The 20038-nt window shown below is 43.6% G+C and overlaps 1 protein-coding gene across 1 annotated transcript; it reads right to left on the bottom strand.

Annotated features, from left to right (window-relative positions):
- Window positions 1–335: 335 nt before the first annotated feature.
- HAS2 (hyaluronan synthase 2) lies at window positions 336–19372 on the bottom strand. The gene is made up of 4 exons (XM_027884919.1): window positions 18793–19372; window positions 8621–9247; window positions 4013–4114; window positions 336–1862 (listed from the first exon to the last, which is right to left on the bottom strand). Exons 2-4 carry the CDS (start codon window positions 9245–9247, stop codon window positions 930–932), a joined length of 1662 nt encoding a protein of 553 aa, XP_027740720.1. The 5' UTR covers window positions 18793–19372; the 3' UTR covers window positions 336–929.
- Between the last annotated feature and the right edge of the window lie 666 nt (window positions 19373–20038).

Raw genomic sequence — 20038 nt, 5'->3', positions numbered from 1 at the left:
ATCTAAACAAAAACCCCAAATTGCACATATCTACCCCTTTGGCCTTTTTTATGCACAAATATGCTTGTATGCAAAACCTGACAAAGTTGGGCCGTTCCTAATAAATGTTTTAAAAGAGCACATTTAAATGTTTTTTCACAGAAATAACCATTCATTAGTTGCAAAAATGCAGAGAGACTTTTTAGTTGCAAAAATGCAGAAAGACTTTTTATTTTTTCTGTTGTGAACAATGTCATTTCAGCAGAAATTTGTGGGGAGAAAGTTTGATTTTTTTTTCCCTAAATATATTTAAAAAGGATAAAGAACAAAATGTTGGGGAGGCAGCTTTTTTTGGCAGATAGTAAAATATAAAATATGTGATTTAAAAAAAAAGTTGGCTTAAAAATACACACACACAAATAATACAATAATATAAAAATACAGCTCAGCCAATGGCCTCTTAAAATTTACCTTTGGCATTACATTTGGCAGCCTAAAACAAAAGACCCTTCCTATAAACAGAACTATAAAAAAAGAGAAGTTCATAAATTAGGTTGCAAGGGGTTTTAAGGTCCTTTTCCAAATTCTCCAAACTCCTTTCTTTTCTGTCCACACACATAAGCATGACCAGTGAGGTATATAGAACGTAACACTGTCAGGCGTATGCACAATAAAAAAGTGCATAAACATAGAAGTTCTCCCATTTTCTTGCGAACAGGTCGAAACTGTGTGGTTTGCGTCTCTTGCCCCCCTTGGAAAAAAAAAATATTTTGTGTCTTTTTTTTTTTTTCTTTTCTTACTTTGGCAGGATGAAAATGAACCCAGAGGAATATAAGTGTCCTGTTCCCAGCAGCAGCGATCCATTTCCCTTGGCAACATATGTCTGATGCCACAGATACTACAAGGTCGTTGGGTTGCTTTACAACTCTGGGTAACTTCCCACAGAAACATCATACGTCTAGCACCATGTCGTAGTGTTGTTGCTCTTTCTTCCTCCTGCCACATTTGTTGATAAGAACCATGTACAAAGTCAAAAGCATAACCCAGTAACATGCATAGAGTATTGTGCCAATGATGAGAACTGTCTGTTTTGACTCGGTAAATGGCTTTTTTGATTCCTTGTAAATAGTGAAAATTACACCACCTAGGAGGATTGTAAACCAAATGGAGACTGGAATAAGTCCTATAAAATTTACTACAATGGTTTTCCTTCCTGATGTGCCCCACCCTGCTTTGTTTATCGTGGCAATTGCAAACATCTTTGCTGGCAGTAAACTTGACATGTACAACACTGAGTAGAGTGACATGAAAACCATGACAATGTTGCCCCTAAGGAAGCTGGCAAAGGAAGACTTTATAAGGCCAACTAACTGAACTGTCAACAGGAAGAGGAGGATGTTCCAGATTTTTCCCCTGTAGAAGAGCTGAATGACTGTGGCGATGAGGAAGAAAGGAAAGAATCCAGTGATTACAGCTTCATAGGTCATCCACAAATGGTGCTTGTGGAACCACATTGCATTATAAAGCCACTCTCTAAAGTAGGATTTACTCCAGCGTGTCTGCTGATTCAGCCACCTGAGATACTCTATCGGTGTTTCGGTAAGGCACTTGGATCTAGCGGTGTATTTTGTTGCATAGCCCAGACTTAGCACTCTGTTAGTTAGATGCCTGTCATCTCCAAAGCTGCACTGGGAGCCCATAAATTCTTGATTGTACCAATCTTCCACAAATTCATGGAGTAAAGAGTTTCTGTACATTCCCAGAGGTCCGCTGATGCACTGTACACAGCCGAAGTAGGACTGACAGGCTCTTTCTATGTTAAATGCCATCCAGTATCGCACGCTGCTCAGAAAGGAGATCCAGGAATCATATTTATTCAAAATCTGCAAAATAAAAAAAGTTTTCATTTTAGATGAGCTCTTGAGACAGAACACATGAACATTGGATTGACAAGAAATTTACAGAGACTGGAGAACCATTGGACCAAATGTGGTGCGAACCTCACTCCTGAGCCCAGATCACAGCAAACCCAAGAGCTATGCAAACAGCTCAGCCAGAACATTGACAGGAAGGGGGAGATGAAGCCTTCAAACGTATGTTCCACCAAGATGTTTTCTTTTTCCTCGCACACTTTCCTTTTTCCACCAAGAAACTTCCTTCTTTTCTGTCTTGTTCTTCCTTCTCCTTTGCCCCCACTTAAAGACCTGCTGGACTCAGACATGTCTAAGAAGAGCTGGTGGAGTCCCAGACATGGCCTCCTTCTGCTCTTCTCCCCACACCCATCTTTGGAACTCACAGTTCTTCCAGCCTTCCTAAAGTTCTTGTGCAGGAGCATGAGAAAAGCTGAGCACATGATCTTTGCCCTACGTTTTTGGTATTGTGAGACCCCAGAGGTTTGACCCTGGACTGTTCCCATATCCAACAGTAGGCCCTCTGAAGAACAACCTATTCTGCCTCTGCAGTACCAGCCCTGTTACTTTGTCCCAAGACATAAGGTGATATCCCAGTAGAGTCTGCAATCCTTTGGCCTGCATAAAGCTTTCAGTCTTTCTCTTCTTCACACTCCAAAGCTCACCTGAAGCTCAGACCTACACTTAAAATACAACATGGGCACAGTCTAGGAGTAGAACACTCGGTGGAGGTACGAGTGCCTGCAGATGTACAAGTCCGAGGCTTCGCATCCAGGTTCTCAGCACACAGCTAAGGATGCAGCAAGGAAGTGTGTGGCAGGGTGGCTGTGCCAGCTTTGAACCTACATCTTCTCAGTGTGGGGATTTTCAGGGGGACTTGTGGCCTTCTACAACTAGAAAGCATTGCCCAGTAACTAAGTAGTCTCTTGTTCTGATGGCCCTAATTTCTGTCAAAGGCCATGGGCCAATCTTGTCTCTGTTTCAGTTTAATTCCACACCATTTTAGAAGCAGTGGGGCTTGGAGATAGGCTCGAGCCTGGCTCAAATGTATTTGGTGTATGCTGGAAAATGAACAGGGGAAAAAAAAAAGCCCAGAGCCTTCATTCTGTCACCTTTCCTCCCAGAGGAAACATGTCTTTCCTACCTCTCTCTGCAGATGCTTATGAATGTTCACTGTCACAGCTGAACCTGTACTGCTAGCCTGCACTTGTACTCACACATGTCTGGCATCTCACATGTGTTGGGTGAGTGTGACACCTGGTTTGTAGTCAGTCTGGAGCTCCCAAGTTATTCAGGTTTCTGTGGGAATCCTCATTTCTGGAGTTGAGAGCCACATGCCTGAAATACTTCTGACTACTGGGACATTCATTAGTAATTGCTTGCCCATATAGATGGCCCTTTCTTCTCTGTCTCACATAAAAAGCCCAACGGAGTATGGGGGACTGATCCTAAGGCCATTTGAAATATTCATACACATTTTTCTTTATAAAGTGCAGAAGAAGGAGTTGTGTCAAAAGGAACCAACAGTCTTCTGCTGCGGCTGTCAGCCAAACTTGGCAATGCTGGAAATCCTAACAGATGTGGAGCTGGTCTGACGCAGGAGTTTTCCATTGCCCTGCCTGCCAGAGATGCAGGGGAAACCCAGAGCGCACAACATTTCAAAATGGCTTTTATTTTTAACAATCTTGACTGACAGTGGTAATATAACAGAAGTACTTGAGATGCTGAACGTGGCTTTGGGAGACCTGTTCTCAATTCCCTGCTCCCCTGGAGCTTTGCTTTGGTGCTTTGGGCAAGCAGTTATACCCAGAGACTCAAAAATGTCACAACAGTCCTGATAATGCCAGTGCCCTGCTTTTTACATATAAAGGACAGAATAATATTTGTTTGCTTGCTGTGGGTGTTAAAACCACACAGTGCTCACATACAAGAGTAAGAGTTTCCATTCAATGGACAGAAAGATTAAGGTATGATAAGAGCCTCTATAATGGTATCACCTATTTTATATATATACATATAGTATATACACATCTAGTTTATTCAACACTATTCCAGGCAGGGAAATCTGTTGCAATGCAAATAGTTGTGGAACCCCCCCTGTTCTATCTGAAAATTGTACTCACCTGCACATCACCTCCAACTCCTCCAACCATTGGATCTTCTTCTAAAACCTTTACCATCTCCACTGATGAGGCTGGATCAAGCATTGTATCTGAATCACAGACCTACAAGTAAGACAAAACAAGAACAAAAATGGGTTAAGGAGTACACTAGAGAAGAAAATAAAAATTATGCAAGTGGTTATAATGACTCTAAGTGCATATTCTCCTGAATGCAGTTAAATCTGACTTTGGAGACTGCATTGATATTTCTGTTAAAGGCCATTTGTACCAGGTGGCAAGAAGTGGTGCTGAATGAAACAGAGACCTTGTTAAGGCTGTGCCCTCCAACAATCCTCTCTTCTGTATCAGATCTGTTTGTTTTCCTGACACACTGGGCTGGCTTCACTGAATGAGATATGGGGCACCACAGAGTAAGATAACATTTGTGGGTGTGCAGCAGATTCCTGTTGAGCCCTAGCATACGGTTTCCCTGCATCAACTGCACAGCTGGAAAACTCTGGTCAAATGTTTCCCACTGCCATATGAGGGAAGGAGTGAGGAGGTAAATTCCAGACACTTGTTATAAAAAAAGAAAGAAGAAAGTCAAGTAGGAGTCTGGGAAGAAACCTAATAGTTCTTTCACTCACAGAAGGTTTTAGCAATTCATGTAAGGTATGTATCTCGGATTCCAGTGCAAACTCATTTTTAATTTTAGATGTTTGGTGAGTTATTAGTAGTGCTGTGACTTGACATTTGATATATAGAAATTATTTGCTATTTTTCTCTGGCATTCTTATAAAAAATATGTAAGGCCAGAAGGAGTGAGTCCCGAAGTTCAGTACTCCACAAGACCAGGGCTGAAATAGATGACATACACAAGGCATTTCAGCTACACAAACACTCCTAGTCAACTAAACTCTGTGTACATTAGGAAATTGGCTTTCCCCTGGAGAGTAGGAGGAGGGCTCAGACAGGCTGGCCGGTCTGCGAGGCAGCTGGCATTGCTTTCATTTGCTCTGAGGAGAACAGCATGGGCTGCAGCCTGTTTAAAACAAGTGGGTGTCTCCTTGTCGCAGTTGCTGGTGTTGAAAGCATCGCCCACATCATGTGTGAACTCACTTCACAGACACCCAGGAACTGGAGCGGAGACTGTCCCAGAAACAATCCTCTGACTGGTTGAATCCAGACCTACAAATTCTCATACTGCTTCCAGTTTGCCCCCACACTGACTCTTGTGATTTCAGATGGGGTCAATAGGTTCTAAAGTCAGTAGCTCTGCGTGAACAGCATATTAAGACAGATTCTGCTGAGGCTTTGTATCAGATATCTTAATTTTGGTGTTCTTCTGTGCAAACTTTCAATTCAACCCAAGTTCTCTCACTACAGGGGAGCAATTACCTTCATGTCTGGTCTGTAAAGGGGGAGGAGAGCATTTTGAGGCTCAAGACTAGGCTCAAGAGGAGAGGTTACCCGAGATAGTTGGGCTGCACAGCTTGGATGCAGGGGGGAGTCTGCCAACATGCTCCCCTCCATGCTCTCTCAGAGGGGGCCTAGAGGATAAAGGTCATGAAAGCTCTCATATTTCCATCCAAAGCAAAGCCACAAGCATCTCCAGCTTGCACTAACTTGATGAATCCATCTCCTCTCCTCAAAGGACTCTTCCCAAGGAGCACCTTTGTAACCTGGCCAAGATGTGCCTCCAGCTGTAGTGGAAAGCTGTCATCAGTGGCAGTGACAGTAATAGAAAGGGAGCAAAACAATTCTACTGAAACAGAGAAAGGATGCTTGTATTTCACCAGGGGCTTCCTGGAAAGACCTGTTGCTGAGAGTTTTGCACAGGTAATCTGTAGTTTGCTGAATTCCCAGGGTGCTCAGGCAGATTTAGGCACTTCATTTCTTGTGACCATGAGTGGTGGGCTGGGATCAGCTCCCTCCCCAGCTGCTTTGCCTCCAGCAGCTGTCCCTTGAGCAGCCCCCACCTCATCAGATGCATTTCCCTACAGCAGAAAGGCCTGCCCATGAGAACCATCACTAACATGAAATGAGGAAAACACTGGATTTATTTACAAGTTACCATTACATGTCCTGGACATGCCAGCACAGTGGACATGTCTGGGGTTCTGGGACAAACCTAACAAGCCATTATTTTCCATCTGAATGAGGTTTTTGCATGTGAAAAGAGGACACTCCCAAAGACAGACACTCAGGAACCCAAATAAAATCCACTGAGGTCTGTCCAGCCAGGGGTGGCCCAAGACAGCCCAAGAGGCAGTTTGCCATCTTTCCACATAAGGGCTGAGTGACCTAAAAATTACTGCCTTGGGTCACAGAGTTGCATGAAAGGGATGGTTGACCTTAAGTGAGCTGTTAGATACTTTTTGTAGCCAGTGACAGCTTATCCAAGCTGCTTTGAGTTCAGCCTGTGCTGGACTGTCCTCATAGGTACCTCCATCAAGCCAAGATGAATTGCACCCTGGCTGCCCCAACCAGCTCTGCACCAATGACATCTGCCAGTTTAACTCCTCCACCTGATTACTTGCACACTGCTAACCTCCTCCAGGATGGAAATAAGCCTTCACAGCAGTTTCAGGTACTGAAGGAGTGAAACACTACTAATGGCAACAGCTTGTTATCTGCACTGGTCTGACAGCTTATGATTGCCTCTCCAAAACCCCAAGCTGTCTTTTAAGAACCATACAATTTCAGGGCCTACAATTTCAGGGGGGACAGTGGTGCTGAATGGTCCACTTTTTAAAGTGCTTGATCACTGATGCAGATTACTTAGCCTTTAATATGTTGGGCCTGTTTAAAGTAATTTACCCTGGGTGCCCCCCCAAGAACCATTTAAAATATCTCAGCCTTCATTCATTCATAAAACAAAGCCACATTTTAGCTACATTGCTTCATGACTGTGTAGTATCCAGGGCCACCAAGGTGCTGCATTTCTATTACAGACGTAACTGTAAATATGACTGTGGCATTAGTCATTACTGCAGACTTTGCTCACAGCAGTATTACAGTTCCTGACTAATTAATTAGGACTTCTGAGCCCGGTCAGGAGTGGCAACTGACCAGAAATATCTCTTCCACGTTCTCAGTTTATGCTGTGACTGTTGAAATAGAAACATTTTTTCCAGGTTCCCTGAAAAATGCAAGAGCTAGACGGAGGGAGGAAACTTGCAATGAATCAGCTTCCTCTCTGCCTTCTTTCTCTGCAATCTGGTATTTCCATGTGAAGTGATTATAAACCCATGCTAATAGAGAAAATCTTAGTTCCTCACAGGACAGAATCGAAGTGCAGAGAATGGAAAACTCAAGGCCACTGTTTTCAAAGCATAAACTAGTTTCAGCCTGGGAAGTGGTAGGGGATGGGTTTTAAATCTTCGCCTTACTCTCCCAGCTCCAATAACAGAGGTTCCTGGCATTCTTCAGTTCCTGCCCCTCCTGTGCATGGAAGACTCGCTGCTCTCAGTCCAGCTACTGGCAGGCTCTCCACATCCCTTGGACACTGTGCACGTGGATGCTGTGCTGTGCAGAGCATACACACACCCACACAAGGCTGGGCACAGACCCCAGAAACACATATGGCTCAGCCATGCAGCTGCCCTGAGCCAGCAGAGAGCATCTCACGGGGAGCTCCATAGGAGGAGACTGCTGGATGCTCTGAATTTGGGAGAAAGTGGGAAGAACTGAGGGTGGTTCATTAGGAAGATCATCTCATATTCAGTGGGATTAGTCAAATGAGCCTTGTTGGCCTTGAAGGATAAGGAAGAGACCTTAGTGTCCACCTAGAGATCCTGATCCCACCCATCTTCCTCCATATACATGACCTCTTCCCCTTCCCACAATAAGCAGAGCTGTTTGCAGGAGTGAGAAGTGCTCCCATGTAAGTAAGGCAAAAGCATAGACAATCTTTCAGGGGATCCAAGGCAGCTGGAAAGAAATGTGTCTCTGCTGCTTTGGAAACAGGGAGAGAGGACCCAGCCTAATTCATTTTTAAGTGAATAGTGTCATAAGGGCTTTAAAGGCCAAGTCTCGGTGAGTGAGGTAATGCAGCTGTAAGTGATGAAGCAAAAGCTCCTTCAGGCTTTAGCTGAAGAAATCTTTCTTTCAAATCTGCACATTGACCCTTTCATTGAATACTCCACATAGCCTTTGCTGCCTTTAAAATATCCTCATGTTTTTTACAGACTCCACCACTGCTCTGAGATATTCCCTAGTGCCATCAAATACCTGTCTGTCTGCTCACATGGGGCCACTAACAACCTCACAAAATATAGCCTTACCCAAGATCCTGACCTACAGGAGCACAGATGGGGTTTTCAGGAGGCCACTGGCTTTGTGTGAAGCAAAATGGTTTGGATCTGGGGGCAGTACTGAAGGCTGGGGGAGGATTTTGGATTTCTCCAGTAGCTGGTGCACAGATTTAACATAGTCACAGATAGACAGGCCATTTTAAAAGCTAGCAAAATACCCTTTTAACGGTCAAGCTGTTTCCAAACAGACTGAAAGGAGCACTGTGTTCATCAGGGACTAGGATGGCCTCTAACATGCTGCACAAAATATACAAAAGCTGCTTTCTTTCAAAGTGTGTTTGAATTGGCACTGACCTGATGCTCTAATACCTACCTGTACATAATCCACGCTTCTCCCCAGTGCTTTGAATGCTGTGTACATTACTTCTCTTTTTCCACCCCATTTCTGCATGATGCAAACACTTTTGTTGGACAGGACCAGCTGAGATACGTGTTGCATGCTTTCTCTGTGAGACTCCTCCGTCTCACCCGGACCTTTGTCGTGGAAGTTATTACTCCAGACATAAGTGGCACATGTGTCCCTACCCATGATTTCAGTGAAAATGTCCATCATGTAAACGTCATCTTCTGAGTTCCCATCAATGACCATAACAACTTTAATTCCAGGGTAGGTCAATCTTTTCACAGAAAGTAAACATTTTCTTAAGTAGTCAGGATCCTCTTGATAGGCAGCAATACAAAGGGCAACTGTTTTGTTCAGCTTGATTGGAGTCTCTAGCGACCGTTTCATTTTCCTGTGCTCTAGGTAGGCAAACAGGCTTTGGATGATGAGATGTGATGCCAAAATAGCACCATAGAGTCCAAAGGAGAAGTAGTAGTTGTCTGTTTGGATGAACTGGTAGCCTACAATGTAAGCAGCGGTGATTCCCAGCAGGAGGGACACTCCGAAGAGTGTGGTTCCAAGTATTCTCAGGATACATATAAACCTCTCACAATACATCTGCAAAGAAGATAGGGAAACCATTAGCAGAGCCACCACGTGCTGATGTGAGGTCTCATAAGCGGTTCACATGGCCACAACACAGAGCTCAGTGTCAACAGATACACCCTGAGCTTCTGGCTCACAGACTTATAGCATCACCTTGCTCAGCTTAACATCTCTTTGCAGTAATTTCTCCATGTAAAGGATGACCCAAACGCACTTAGTGTAGCAGAGATGTTTGCTATTTGTAATGTCCTCACAGAAGTTGCTGTCTGTGTCAGGATCTTATTTTGGCAGCCTGGGCTTGCTGGATGAGGCGCTCTGTCGTATTACCCTCAGGAGGTTGGAGAAGGGGCTCTTGGGCCACCACTCACTTCATACAGTCACAGGAGAGTGGAACAGCTGAATGTCTGGGCAGCCCCTCCTCATCCCCCATCCATGTCATGACTGCATCCCACCCTGAATTGTTTCAGTCGCTTAGTTATGTTTGCAAAAATATTGGAAAGACATTCTTAAAACAGATGTCTGAATGTATTTATAATTTTTTAAACAGATGTCTGACTATATTTATAATTTATATTTATATAATCAGACATATGCTTTAAAAGGTCTTCTCAATACCATTGCAAAAATGTATTATTTATACATATGTGTACATAGACATATGCACACGTGAGCATGTGTGTATAGGGGATAAAGCTTGACTGAGATTAAGTCTGTGGCAAAAATACTCTTAAATTTAACAGAGCCAAGACTCCACCCTGGACTCAGAAATTCATTAGGCCATCATTTGATTCTAACCACTTCTACATACTTAGGTTACCTGGGCTGTAAAATCTTCTAACCTAAGCTCTGGGCTGTGGCTGGCATGGAGGGTGCTCTGGTATTCATGAGACAAACACTGTAGACAGGCAGACAGGCAGATTATATTGCTACCTTACTGCTTTCTGTTGACAATCACATTAACAATTTTATGCTTTCTCAGAATTACAGGAAGTTAATGACAACGTTCTCTGTCAATGGATGCATTTAATGTGAAGGACATAAACCAGATAATGTCTGTTTAAGGCTAAACCAGCAAGTGTGTTGCAATTCAATAAAGCTCATGCTTGAGTATTTTGCTGAATTAGATCCTCTCAGAGTAATGGACTTAATATTTGTGTTTTCTTGCTATTATTCATATTTTCCCTGCTGCTATCATCTTACTCGTCTGCTGATCATATTTGTTTCACCATCTGCTGGCCAAAGCTGAAGTTGGAACAGGACTTCCTTACATCATATATGTTTTTAACTCTTTACTGAAAAATTACTACCAAGGTGCAGCAACATAGCTGTCATCAATTATATATGTCTGACAAGTTACAGGCTTGGAAAAAAAAAAAAGCCAACAGAGAATCACTTACAAAATAAAAATAAAACCAGGTGAACATGAAGTTTGAGGTTACAAAGACTTTACTTTTTTTCCACTGGTTATTTAGGGTCTTGAATTTCAAGACAGAGGGAAGCCTCTTAAATGTATATTTGGAGGCACTGTTAAAGAAATCTGACCCTATCTTTATGACTTCCTTGAATACTTATAGCTAGGCTCTGACAGGTGCTGTAATCATCCACCAGCAGAAGGGACCATCCCTGCTCTGGCCTGTCTGAAAATTTTTCACAGTGGGGGTCATAGAGAAGCCTAAGAAAAGATATGCTTACCATCACTGGTATATATGAACTAAAACCCAATGCCTAAATTAGACTTGCTTTAGAAAACAGATTAAGTAATGGATCTCCTTCTAGATTACTCTAAAGTCAAATAGCTTGTGTTTACTAATCCCTCAAGCATGCAAAATGTCATAAACATCAAGGTTAATGTCTCATTAATAGTGCAGTTGTACCCTGTTTCCCCTTTTGGGGTTCACCACTTCTTTTCTCTTGCCAGAAATAGAACATTTGTATTAGTGAGTAGGGGGCAAAGCCTTCTTACATTAACAATTATATGGCTGAAATAAATGGACCACTGATGGGTAGAAGTCACAGGATTTAGATTAGGATCTGGAGTGGTTACATTTGACTGCCTATATACTGTACCAGGCATCTTTTATACTACTTTGTTATTCCTTTTCTCTACCTATGAAGTGCTTCTGCAAAAAGGAAAATAAAAAGGAATAATTATCTGATCTTGTCATTACAGCCCAGCTCCCCTCTGTTGCAGACCCCCAGTCCTTTAAGATCAAGAAATGGATTTCTGGTGCTAATAAAACAGCATTTTTTTCTATCCTTTCACTGTCATCCTTAGGAAAATAAATGATGTTTTGATCTAAATTCCTGGCTTTCATCAAAGAAACATTCCTCTTTGTATGTGCAATTGAGGTTTTTATGTATAGTCTTTTAACTGACTGAATCTCAGGGAAACTCTGGAAAAAGTTGCTCAATATTCTCAAGCTTTAACACGTGAGCTATTGATAGCTTGCCCAGTAGAAATGATCTTTATCAACTTGAACATGCCCAAACAATGGCAAAGAAGCCAAAAACTCTCCACCCTTCTCCAATAACTGAGCCAAGAAGTTAAAAGGAAATGATGCTTGTACAAGTCTGGGACCAAAAATGAACTGCTGAGTCAAATACTAGCACCAAGAGTAGGGAGTAGCTGCATTAGAGATTTTTAAGTCAGACAGTGCTGTTATGAGCATCTAGCCTGGCCTAACAAATTCAGTACAAATTTCAGAACTTTCAGAACTTAAATGTCTTCTACTCACCTACTACCTCATCCTGAAAACACCTAATTTTCAAATGAACACTAGTTAGTTTTTACTATTAACTGCTTCTATCCATGATCGAAGCCTTTAGTTTTGTCATGGCTGTAACTATGTTTCTTTCTTACTTATGAGACATCAGCATTCAGAAAGTTAGCCTTTTCTAGTCTATCACCGCTTTTGACTTAACAGCCCACATACTCAGGTAGGATCCAGATGACAAATAGAAACCAGTCCTGTGAGAACCGAAAGTCTGATCTTTCCCCATCGTACAGATGTATCAAGACAAGGTTTACTCACAGGACTTTTGGTATTCCTAGGGCTGGTTGCTCTCAGGCCTTCCTGCTAGAACTGGGTTGCACCCAATGTTCAATCCAGCCCATGCGAATTATTAATAGGAACATACAACTTACAGTGAAACGTAATAATTCTATTTTGCAATTTGGGCACCTAAATCTTTTGCATGCACCTTCCCCTAACTCCATGGTGCTGAGCCCAGTATGAGCTTTATGCAGCCTCCAGCAACCACTCTCCAGTTTTGTATAAACAAGATGAGTGTATGTAAAGAGGCTTCAAAGTCTACTGTGGAGCAATTTGTTGTCATGATATTGCAGCTGTTTACTTTCGTGGATGGAGCTGAGCAGTGCTCACTGGCATAACTAGTAGAAATGAAAATGAAAGTCATATGCTAAATCCTAATGCTGTGTAGGCTGTTGCTGATTCACTCACACATTTTTGATTCACCAAGAGGTCCCAAGTATATATGTGCCTTGTGCTGACTATACAGGAGGAGCCAATGTGCCTTTCTTTGGATACTCTTTTGGAAAAGCATGGCCAATAAATGAACTCTTGCATGTACTCAGCATCAGAATCCACCTAGTGAACTCTTTGGCATTGTGTCTCTTTTGGCACCCTGATAAAGCCACAAAAAGAGTATTTTCTTGTCAAACCTGTGAAGAAGGAGAACTTATTCTACATTAAGATCAAGAACTGGCATGACTAAAAGTTGTAGTCTTCTAACATCATTTTCAGAAAACAAAATCAGGTTAACAAATGAGTGATACCTACTCTCTACATATAATGATGGGGGTATTAACTTCAGCACTAGAGATCACACTCCTTTCTCAGACTGAATAATGCCTTAGATCTCAGATTAGAAGAACATAGCAAAATATGCTGCAGCTCTCTCTATTCTGAGAAATATTTAGGCTAGCAGTTAACTGTAGTTATGCTACATAGATCTAACTTTAATAAGATCTAGACACTTGATTGAAATTCAGCAGGTTCTTATGTCCTGCTTTGGACTGGGTCTTTCCTCAGCAAAGAATGCTGGTGACTTCCACGGTAAAGTACCACTCCAAAATCATATAGCACAGTCTGTCCATATGGTTATTAACCAGCTTTCATGGATTCCTGAGAGTAACAGGACCTGAAGACAACTCATCCCTTTGCAAAATCAGGAGGCATAGAGAAAAAAAGAAAAGTGTATTTTTTTACTAATACATCAAGAAGGTAACAAACAGATAGGGTCAAATAAGTATCCAGAAACCATATGTGCATTGGTGTCTGAAGACATCAGTATTATCTGAAGTCTCTTCCCTTATTCTAAAGGAAGCAACCAGGTGGTGCCTGGCATCTGCTGATACATAACATGGAGCAAGTGACTGATGGGAGGTCAAACTGAAGTTATGTTTGCTTGTAACACATGAGGACGCAGATCACTACATCATCTCTGTCAGAAATCACTTTCCATGCATAACATTTAAACATTACCACATAGTACTTTTGGATAGCTTTTCCCCTGAAGATTAAAAAGCAAGAGGGGGAGTCACAGAAAGTTTGTATATCACATGTAATGATTTAGAAGGTTGTTTGAAAGAATTAGCACTTATTAATTCCAAACGTATGAAGACATTTTAAAAAATCTCAGCCATAAGCTGCAAAATTCAATATCTATCTAGGAGACAACAGTAAAAGTTCAATCACAAATGTTTTCCCTGTATTGGATTTGGCCGAGATGGAGTTAATTTTTCCCACAGCAGTCCTCATAGTGCTGTGCTTTGCATTCGTAGCTAAGAAGGCGTTGAGAACACCAGTGTTTTGACTACTGCTAAGCAGTACTCTCACAGCATCCAGGCTGTCTCTCCAGTGTTTCCCCTGCAGAAGTTTACTCGGGGTGGGCAAGATCCTGGGAGGTGACATAACCAGGACAGCTGACCTCAACTGACCAAAGGGTTATTCCACACCACATGACATCTGCTCAGATATAAAAGCTAAAAGGAGGAGGAGGGGGAGGAATTTATTATGGCTTTTTTTTTTTTTTTCCAGAGCAACTGCTACCTGTACTGAAGCCCTACTTCAGGGATGTGGCTGAACATCACCTGTTGATGAGAAGTAGAGAATAAATCTTTTGTCTTCCTTTACTTTCTACACGGCCTTTGCTTTATTAAGGTGCCTTGATCTCAGCCTACCAGGTGATCTTCCATCGTATTCTCTCTACCCACATCCTGCTGAGGACTGGAGGGATAGAGCAGCTGGGAGGGCACTATGCAGCCAGCCAAGGCCCACACACCACAGTCCCCTTTACCTATAAAGGTTCAAAAGATCTGTGCCTCTCTCTAGCCATCTAGGGCTATGGTCACATCAGCAAATAGTCTAACACTACAGAAACAGATCTGCTGAGGGCCCAACTGCACCCTCCGTACATTTCATGTTTTACTCTGAACGAAGTATAGTCAGACTCCATGCACTTAAAACCTGAGAAGTATCCCCTAGGAGTGCACCTTGCCATTAGTTCATTCAAGAGGAATTTAGTTTGGGTGCCCAGTGATTGCTTCGCAAAAGAAACTCAAGCAATTTAGTTGGAGGGGGCGCATTTGTAGCATTGGCTTCAATAGCACACTCTCAATTCAAAATAAATTGATAATACAAATCAACTTCACACACAGGTCTGCAGATCAGATTGTCTGCAATCCCTGTTGAAACCAGAAGTCCTGAGCACAGGACTTTTCAAAAACCTTTGAAAATGTCTCATTTTTACATGCCTGTATCAAAGGTGAACTTCTGAACATCTACTGAACCTTAATGCTGAGGCTTTAGATTCAGCAAAACATGTAAGCATGCCATTAAAGATAAGTGTGCATTTAGGTATCTTGCAGAAGAGGGAAATCAGTGGATAATATATCTTGCAATTTTGTAGTAAAGGCGTAAAAAAAAATCTTTCTCTGTGAAGATAACTATTTCTGGGACACTCAAGATAAAAATGTATGTATATGTTTGAGAAATTTCTTACAGAGATTAAGCTCCCTTATGAAGGTTGTTAGATGGGTCAGTGTTAACCACTGCATTTCTTACGTTAGGGAATCTAAGAGTGGATCAGGACCCAGATAGTTTTGATTTGGTTCCTAGTTTGTTATTCACCTGCAGGGTAACCTTAGGTGAGGGAATTCACTTCACCTGTAAAATGGGAATCATGATCATGCAGGAAGCTTTGGGAGGTCTACAAAACCCTTCATAAGGCTTAGGTTACTGATAGTTTGCAGTGTTACTCTTTCTGGTGTGATATGGGATCCACCATTTCTCTAGTTACCCAACACACCATTTCCTATTTTCCTTGCCTATATTCACTTGAAGGTATACTCAGTACGGATTTGTCTGCAACAAAAACGCAACTCTCAACCAACAGGACGCCTGAGATCAGTGAGATTGACACCATAAAAGCCGACACACGTGGCTATAAGTGCATACAGCTACCAAGGGCTATTTTGCGCACAACCAAGGGAAGAATGTCATCTTTACAAGCCTTAAAACCTCCATCCTTACTTATGAGAATAATAGCATTGGCTTCATCAGAGCAGCTGCTTCAATTACACAAGTGTGTGTGTGTGTGTGTGTTTGTGTGTGTGTTTGTGTGCATGAACATATTGTATCTGCCCTACAGACACACACTCTGTGTGTGTACATGGTGTTGGAGGCTTACAATTTTCCAGCCAATATTTATATTCATTATTAACCTTATTTTGATGATAAATTAAATCATTTATCCTTGGAGTACAAATTATTCCAGGTAAACATTAATTACTAGCATAAAAGTAGCTGTCCAGACTCCCTCTTCTATTCTACAGCCTGCAGAGAGGGAACGGAAGAGTTGTGCTCCATCTGTACATATTTATTACAGCACAGTTACTATATCTGATACTTTTGGTTATTTATCACTTCCAGATTTTGTTATGCTATTGATCTTCTGGAAAAGGCTCACATTAGTCTAAAATTAACTCTGGGGTTAAGTTTAAAGCAAAGAACAGGATTACTAATGATGGCAAAGTATATCTGTATGCACAGGCTTTGATCAGCAAATCAAGAATCTCCTGCCTGATCAATGTATGTTTCCCACTAAACTGCCTAAATTTAGTCTTCTACAGATTTGAGTAACCAATATGGAATGAATTTTACAGCTGCTGGTTGGATTTGACTGTAATGTAGACAGTGATAGAGTAGTTGTTAAATTAGGGAAAAAAAAAAAAAAAGAAAGAAAGCAAAAGAAAACCAACAACTCCCCCCAAACAAATGCTTTAAGAAAAAAAGGGAGTAAATCATACTGCTACTCAGGTATTTTGGACTATGGTTAAACAAAATCTAGTTCAGAAATATTTTCTGCTTGCCAGTTATGAAGTCCATGGATGCACAAACTTGACTACTTCATTACTGAATCCAGCAAATAAATACTTATTTGCTGTACACAGCTTATTATCTTGTAATTTGGTCATACCTTGTTTGATGTAGTCAAGTCCCACTACACTGAATGGAGGACTACTTTGCTGCTTTATAAACTAATCTTTAATAGCAACACATTGAAGCAAATGTCCTTTCATGCCACAGTTTTTTGCTAGTGAACTTGCATGGAAAACTCCACTGAAACCAGCAGAGCTGCTCTTTCTACTGGGAAAACCTTTCCTCAGGTTTTTCTCTGTTTGCATGCAGGGTAAGAAAGATTTACTACCCTGAGATAAAATCCTGGCTTTATTGACACCAGAGACAAAACTCCTCTAGCCTAGGGGGAGTGCTGAATTTTGCAGTTTTTCAGGGAAAGAGAACATATTTCACTGCCATCACCCTCAGATGAAGTAACCTAACCAGTACCTAAAAGAACCCGAGGCACCCATGTTACACTTCTGAAAAAGTGCATGGGTGCCAATGGAAAAATGATCCTTAAGGAAGGAGACAATGAAGCTGAGCGAAACACAGAGGAGCAGCTGAGCCCTGGGAGATGTGGTATAGCTACAGCCCTGAAGAATCACAGAACTGCTAAGGTTGGAGATCATCCAGTTCCAACCTCCCTACCAAGGCAGAGTCACCCAGAGCAGGTGACACAGGAACACATCCAAGTGGGTTTTGAATGACTCCAGAAGAGAGGGAGATTCCATGACCTCCCTGGGCAGCCTGTTTCAGTGCCCTTCCACCCTCAATGGAAAGTTCTTCCTCATGTTGAGGTGAAACTTGTGTTTTAGTTTATGGCCACTGGTTCTTATCCTTTCCCTGGGCACCACTGAAAAGTCTGGCACTATCCTTTTGGAACCCACCTTGGAAATATTTATGTGCATCGATGAGATCCCCCCCTCAGTTTTCCCTCCTCTAGACTAAGACAACGCCCATCGGGAGTGCTGTACTACATCGGGGTCCTCTCGGGGGAAGGGGAACGGGGTAAATCTTTCTGCCAGCACTGCTATGGAGCGTGGCGAGGTGAGTCACTGCAGTGCCCGAGAGACACGACCGGACTCTCGGACAGGTGCCGGGCAGGGCTGTCGGGGACAGGGGGATGGGGTTTGCCGGGGAGGGGCCCGGGGGCCGCGCCGTTCGGCGGGCGGTGCCGAGACCTCGGCGGGGCCGCTCCGAGGGGGATCCCCGGCCCCGCCGCCCGCGGGGGCGGTGCTGCTGCGTCACGGGGGGGCGGGGCCGGGGATCCCCCGCGCCGCCACGTCACGGGGGGCGGCCCCGCTCCGCCCGCGATGGGGGCGGCGGGACCCGCGCCGTGCGGGACCCCGCGGGGCCGTCCCAGGCTGCGCTGGCGCTGCCTTCGCCCCCCGCGAAGTGCGACCCTCCCTCGGCCACCCCCGCCGCCAGCGCGGGTCTGGCCGGCGGGCGCCCCGCCGGGGCGGGGCCGAGCGGGCGTGAGGCGCTGGGAGCCCCCGCCCCCTGCATCCCGCCTTCCCCGAACCTCCCGAGCTCGGGAATCCGCCCTCCGCGCTCGGCGCGGCGCCCCGGCGGCTCGGGAGCGCTGGTTTCACCGCTCTGGGGCGGGACGCCCGCCCCGCTCCAGCCCCACGCCGCCGCCTCGCCTCCCTCCCTCAGTCCCATCCCTCCCGCCGCTCCTGTCGCGTCCCCCGCCCGGCCCTGGATGCGCAGCCGGGGAACTGCCGGAGAGAACCCCATCTGGGTTCTCAGCTGGTCTAGCCTTCCCTTCTGGGCTCAGTGGAGTAGCTGCCTAACCTGCTCCAGATTTTAATTTTAGGGTCTTTTGGGAGGTTTTGTTTTTGGTGGCTTACCTCGTCCTTCTACACCCCCCCTCCCCCCCCCTTCCGATCTTGGAGCTCAGCAATGTCTTAAACGGATTACACGGAGGAGGGGTTGAAGCTGAAAACCTCATTCATCCTCACGACGGTCCTATTCATTGCTGAAATAGGTGTAGCGTAGAAGCCGGTAAGATCCTCCCCCAGCCCCACTCGTATTCTGGGGATCTGTTTCAGCTTTCCTGCCTTGAATAGTGGGGATGGGAGGAGGGGGTCTTCTGCTCTTGAGCTGACAGAAGCGTAATCATAAATCACCTACCTTGTTTGTCCTTCTGTCCTTTGGTCATAGAGGGGCTCCAGCCAACTGTGTGGTCTCACGTACCGTTGCTCCCGCTGAATAGTTTCCAAGTTTGAGGTAAAAAAAAATCAAATCGCACTTTTCAGGGACTTACTGAGACGCTCAGAAATAAAAAAAAATAATTAAAAATGAAAATAATAAAAAAGTCGTTTAAGGCTATTCAGTCCTACTCATTTTCTCCCACGTGTTTTCACAATTACCATGTATTTGTCTTTCTCTGCTTCAGTTTCTAGCTCAAAGTTGTGGGATTTTTTTCCCCGAATAATGTAATAATAATAATAATAAAATAATAATAATAATAAAGTTAGAAGTAATAAATTAGGAGTTAGTTTCTCGTGGTCGAAGCTGAAGATCTTATTTCAAACCCGACTAGCCAGGAGCCTGGAGAAGTTGCAAGGCAGCGTCTGAAAGTTTGAGATGTACAGCATCAGATAAAGTCTCTTTGGTGATACCTTGCTGCCCGAGTAACAGTTTCAATGAGGTTTCTCAGCAGCAGCAGCAGCAAACGGGTAATATTTTCCAGACGTCTTTTCCTTTCCTGCTGCTGCTGCTGCTTTTCTGCCTCTTCCACGTTATGGGGTCTTTTAACAAGTGAGACTTGAGTTGTTTTAATAGGCGGAGGATGGGAAGAAGGAGGGGAGGGAACTCCTGTAAGGAGGAAAAAAAAAAAAAAAAGCAACCAACCCTGCCCATTGAAATGATCTCAGCCAAGGACCAGTTCAGCGTCAGAAATTTAATTAGCTACTTGCAAATTTTGCAGAGAAATGCAATACACATATGTTGCCACCAACTGGTTTCCTCTTCATGCCCCGCACTGGGGGAAGCCCCCACTTTCCCTACTCCCTGCATCCCTCGGCTTGGGGTGTGGGACTCGTCCCTCCCACAGCCACTATTCGGTTGAGACAGTTGTTGCTGCTGCTGGTTTTTATTAATAGGGGAATTGCCTCTATGAATGGATGAACTTTTCAGTTTTCAGTCCTGCTTTACCCATTCACTCACGGGAACATTTGTTGTAGCAAAGACCCAAGGAAGCTCCCACTGACCTTCATACCCATGCCTCTCGCGTTAAAACAAGCCGTTAGGAAACACGTTAGGCCATTAAAAAACTGGAAAACTGTGGCGTGGGTTTTGTTTGGGGGTTTTGTTTTGGGTGGTTTTGACTTGTTTTGTTTTAAATCAGAATTGTCCACTCTTCTCTGTCGATGGT

The sequence above is a fragment of the Empidonax traillii genome, unplaced genomic scaffold (genome assembly GCF_003031625.1).
Source record: "Empidonax traillii isolate 1590-97213 ecotype Southwest subspecies unplaced genomic scaffold, ASM303162v1 scaffold157:size2224338, whole genome shotgun sequence".
Lineage (NCBI taxonomy): Eukaryota > Metazoa > Chordata > Aves > Passeriformes > Tyrannidae > Empidonax > Empidonax traillii.
This window is presented reverse-complemented; position numbering and strand designations above follow the sequence as displayed.